Raw genomic sequence first — 4971 nt, 5'->3', positions numbered from 1 at the left:
TTAACGGCATCTCACTATGCAGTGTAGCTGGACTTCAATTTATTATGTAGCCCAGATTGGCCTCAAACTCACTTTGTAGCTCCAGGCTGGCCTTGGACTTGGCATGATCCTCCTGCCTCAGTCCCCCAAGTGCTGGGATGTTACCCATCTGAAACACACTGTTTTATCCTTTAACCTAGCAGTTCTTTTTTGTTGTTGTTGTTGTTGTTGTTGTTGTTTTGGTGGAACTGGGGACTAAACTCAGGCCCTTACGCTTGCCAGGGAAGCACTTATTCCACTGAGCCATCTCCCCGGCCCCTGCCTCTGGGTCTTACAGATAGCTTTTTTTGTTTTGGGGTTTTTTTTGTTGTAGTTTTTGGTGGTTTTTTTTTTTGTTTGTTTGTTTGTTTGCTTGTTTGTTTGTTTTAGGGAAGGATTTAGAGGGTATTCAGGGTCTCACTATTAGATCGGACTCATAATGATTCTCCTGGTTTACAGCCTCCCAAGCGCTGGGATTACAGGCATACACCACCATGCCCAGTCTCAATCATGGTCTCAGTGTGGGGCCAGGGTGGTGGTGGCTGGCCCCTGCTCCTGCTTGCAGGCACTTTAATCTGTTGAGCTATTTGGTTTTTGTTGTTGTTGTTCTGTGATACTCGGGATTGAACGTTGAGCTATTTGGCTGGCCTAAAGTTTTGGGTATTTATTAGTTACTGTGTGTTTTGTTTTGTTTTTAGATACCAGGAATCAAACTCAGGACCTTGTGTTTGCCAGGCAGGTGCTAGGCCCCTGAGCTATATCCCCTGCTCTTTTTTTTTTTTTCTTTTTCAGTCTTTAAATTTTCTGCAATGAGCATGCTCCCCTGAAGACAGGGTGGAGGAAGTGTGGGAGCAGGCCTACAAGCTTGTAACTGACTGATGGGTGATGAAGATGAAAAGCAAAGAGATACAGAATTATAATAAAATGTGGAGGGTCAGGAAGCTCTTGTCTCCCTTCGACAAAGAGCCACAAGTGAGGGGTAGACCTTGGTGTCACCACTTTGGCACAGACAGAAGCAATCAAAGGGACACAGGATTCACCCGCCTCCCACCATCCATGGTATTCGTCCAGGGGGCCTTCAGGAGCTCAGCCGCTTTCCCTTTTCCCCAGCGTGTCAGCTTGCTTGCCCACCGCCTTTCTCCTCAGTGCTAACGGACGGGGCCAGTGAGGCCTTAATCTTCCTACCCAGTTGCCCATGGGGAAGCTTACAGAACAAAAGGGAAAACAGCCTGGGAAGCACACAGACACGGGGTCACCGTGACAGGCTCCAGCCAGGCAGAGAAAAGCGGGGCCAGGGTAACTGGCATCTGCCTGGCCTCACAGCCCAGTCTGGAGGGAGAGCCAGAGAAGTAAAGAATTTATTTCAATATTCTGTGTGTGTGTGTGTGTGTGCGCATGCGTGTATGCACACATGTGTACAAAGCTGGAGGCAGGACCGAGGCTCACTCAGCCACACTGCTAACCCTGCCTTCAACTCTTTTACTCCCCCTAATGTAGGACAGGGCTCAGTCCAGGAGCTCATGGGGGCCAGGCAAGTTATTCCACCACCAATGATGCCCCAGGCAAGCACTGCCTCCAATCTCCATGAAAGACAGATTTTTCTTTTCTTTTTTTTTGGCAGAACTGGGGATTGAACTCAGTCCCTTGCGCTTGCCAGGTAAGCGCTTATTCTACTGAGCTATCTCCTCGGGCCCCAGACAGATTTTTCTAGACCTCTTTTTTTTTTGTCTTTTTTTGAGACAGGGTATCACTTTGTAGTTCAGGCTGGCCTTGAATTCATTTTGTAGCCCAGGATGACCTCGAATTCAAAGTGATCCTCCTAGGAGGAGCCGGCCAGACAGCTCAGAGGACTAAAGCACCTGCTTAGGCAGAGCACAGTGGCCAGGGTTCGATTCCTGGCATGCCCAGCCAGCCTGCCCCCAGGGAGCACTGACATAGCGATTGAGGCTGGATGTGGTGGTGCGCAACTGTAATCCCAGCATTTGGGAGGCTGAAAACAGGAGGATCACTACAAGTCAGATCTACGTAGTGAGACCCGTAGATTCTATACTAAAAACAAAGTGATCCTCCTAGCTCAGCCTCTAGAATGCTGGGATTATAGGTGTGTATCACCACACCCAGCCTTCCTGGACCACTTTTTTTTTCTTTTCCAGACAAGATCTTACAATGCACTTTAGGATGGCCTTCAACTCACTTTGTAGCCCAGGCTGGCTTTCAACTCACAGCAATCTTCCTGCCTTAGTCTCCTGAGTGCTGGGACTACAGGCGTGCACTACCACGTCTGGCTCTGGACCTTTTTTTTTTTTTAATTTTTGTAGTACTGGGGATTGAACTCAGGACCTTGCACTTGCTAGGCAGGCGCTTATTCTACTGAGCTATCTCCCCAGCCCTCTGGGCTGCTTTAATTCCTTCCTGTGCATACTATTTCCCTTCCCCTGACTTCCTGATTTATTATTCCAGCACGATCTTCTCTGGGCTTTGGTTTACTCATTTGTGAAACATCAGTAAGGCTCAGCTTGAGGGCCAGTGGGCAGAGTAAAAGCCTAGCACCTCACTCCAGGGCCGGGCATATGTCAGCCTTCAGATACATGTGGCTTCTCTTTTCTTTCCCTCATGTCCCCATGCTGACCCCCTCTTCACTGTCCCTCTCTTTGATTTGGTACCACAGGCCAGGGCCTTTGAAAGTCACATCCTATCTGCTTCCCAAGGGTCTTTGCCTAGGGAGCTGGTTTGGCAGGACAGTGACCCCCCTGAGGCTCCCAGAGGTCAGAAGCCAGGCCACTTCCTAGTTCCTGAGTACCCAGAAGACTGGGCCCCAACTCAGATCAGAGGGAAACAGGTAGCATGGGCCACACTTACCATCCTGGCGCTCGAGGTCCCCAAGGACCATGTACAAGGAGCCCACCTGAGCCTGGAACGGTTCCACCAACCTGGTACACACAAGAACCTGGTGTTGGTCAGATCCATGCCGAGCCGTGAGGATCACCCGGGACTGCAACATGTCGTACAGGCACAACCTGGAGCAGAGGACACACGATCAGAGAGCGCCACCCCAGAGCTCACGAGGTTTGGAGAGGCCAGTAAGTCCATGGAAATTCAGACCTCGATCGGATCTGAGAATAAAAGTAGAAGTAACAAAGCAGAACAGATGTTTTCAGTCCATATTGTGGTCTGTGAGATAATTCCCTATTAACTTTCTTCCCCTTGCTTTTAATTCTGTTACTAGTATCTATCTATCTATCTTTCTTTCTTTCTTTCTTTCTTTCTTTCTTTCTTTCTTTTTTTTTTTGTATTTTAGGACAGGGTGTATGGGGTGTACACGGTCTCACTGCGTAGATCAGACTCGTAGTGATCCTCCTGTTTACAGCCTCCCAAGTGCTGGGATCACAGGCACACACCACCACGCCCAGGCACCCAGTCTCAATCACTGTCTCAGTGTGCCCTGGGGGCGGGGCCAGCACAGGAGGCCTGGGATCCAACTCCTGGCCTCTGTGTCTGCCTAAGCAGGCACTTTAATCCGCTGAGCTATTTAGCCAGCCCTTTTACTGGTATCTTTTGTTTGTTTTGCTTTCCTTTTTGAGACAGGATCCTGCTGTGTACTTCAGGCTGGCCTTGAGCTCACAGCAATCCTCCTGCTTCAGCCTCCTATTATGGTAGCATGTACCTCCAGACACAGCCAAAAGTATTGAATTCTGCGGATGTCCGAGTCCTCTTACTTCCCTTCTTCCCGCCCTCCCTCTCCTTTCTCTTCCTTTTTCTTTCACTGTACTGGGGATTGAACCTAAAACTTCACATTGAGCTACATTCTTACACCTTTCATTTTTCTTTATTTTCTTTATTTATTTTTCATTTTATGTATTTGGTATAGCTCAACTCGTAGTGACCCTCCTGTTTTCTGCCTCCCCAGCACTGGGATTCCAGGCATGCGCCACCACACCTGCACTCGGTGGCCAGCTCAGTGTGCCCCTGGGAGGTAGGGCCCGCACTTATTTTTCTTTATTTTGAGAGAGGTCTTGCTAATTTGCTAAACTCCCCAGACTGGGCTTGAAGCTGTGATTCCCTGCCAAAGCCTCCAAGCGTGCTGTGGGAAGATAAGCAGCCATCGCCATCCCTGGCTCTTTTCTTTCCTTTAGAGGGTTTGCTTTCTGCATCTCAGCTAAAAGACCTTTGCAGATTACAAGAGTATCATGAATATACGCTCCTATTTACATCTGAACATTTCACGCTTATGTGTCTGTAATGCAGTTATATATATTGTGAGGCAGGAATCAGGGTGTTTTTCTGCCTAAGACAGTATCCAGTAGTTCCAACACCATCTTCCAAAATTACTATTCTTTCCCCATTGGGTGCTGATTAAATTATGGTCCAGTCACGAGTCACTTAATGACAGGGGTATGTTCTCAGAAATGAATCCCTAGGCAACTGCATCACTGCAAACATTATGCAGTACACCTAGAGAAATTTAAGTGGTTGCCTGCTGCCCATTCATGTGGCGTGCCTATGGTTCATGGGATACAAAGCTATACCTCATATCATTAGACTGAATACTGTGGGCAATTGTAGTTGCACACAATATGAAGTATTAAGAGGGCTGGGGAGATAGCTCAGTAGAATAAGTGCTTGCCCAGCAAGTGCAAAGGCCTGAGTTTAATCCCTGGTTTCTGAAAAAAAAAAAAAAAGGAAGAAGTATTTGTGTATCTAAACTTACCCAGACATAGAAAAAGTACAGTGAAAATGAGGTGACGGGATATTTTCGGCTCCATTACAATCTTACAGGATCGGTGTCATAGATGTGTAGTATCACTGACCAAAATGGTATGTGGTGCATGACTGCATAACTACACAATGCCATAAAGTGGGCCTGTTAAAAATGAGGACATAAGGGGGCTCAGTGGAATAAGTGCTTCCCTGGCAAGCACAAGGGTCTGAGTTCAAGCCCCGGTTCCACAAAAA

At 47.8% G+C, this 4971-nt stretch overlaps 1 protein-coding gene across 1 annotated transcript in view; it reads right to left on the bottom strand.

The window, feature by feature from the left end:
- Ten1 (TEN1, CST complex subunit) overlaps positions 1–4971 on the bottom strand; it is a 35148-nt gene that overhangs the window by 15454 nt on the left and 14723 nt on the right. The window contains exon 3 of the mRNA XM_004630207.2: positions 2878–3035. Coding sequence (XP_004630264.2) covers positions 2878–3035 — 158 coding nt within the window. The remainder of the gene's footprint in view (positions 1–2877; positions 3036–4971) is intronic.

Source organism: Octodon degus, unplaced genomic scaffold, assembly GCF_000260255.1.
Source record: "Octodon degus isolate 3935 unplaced genomic scaffold, OctDeg1.0 scaffold00033, whole genome shotgun sequence".
Taxonomy (NCBI): Eukaryota; Metazoa; Chordata; class Mammalia; order Rodentia; family Octodontidae; genus Octodon; species Octodon degus.
The sequence above is the reverse complement of the archived record's forward strand: the minus strand, read 5'-3'. Positions and strand labels throughout refer to the sequence as shown.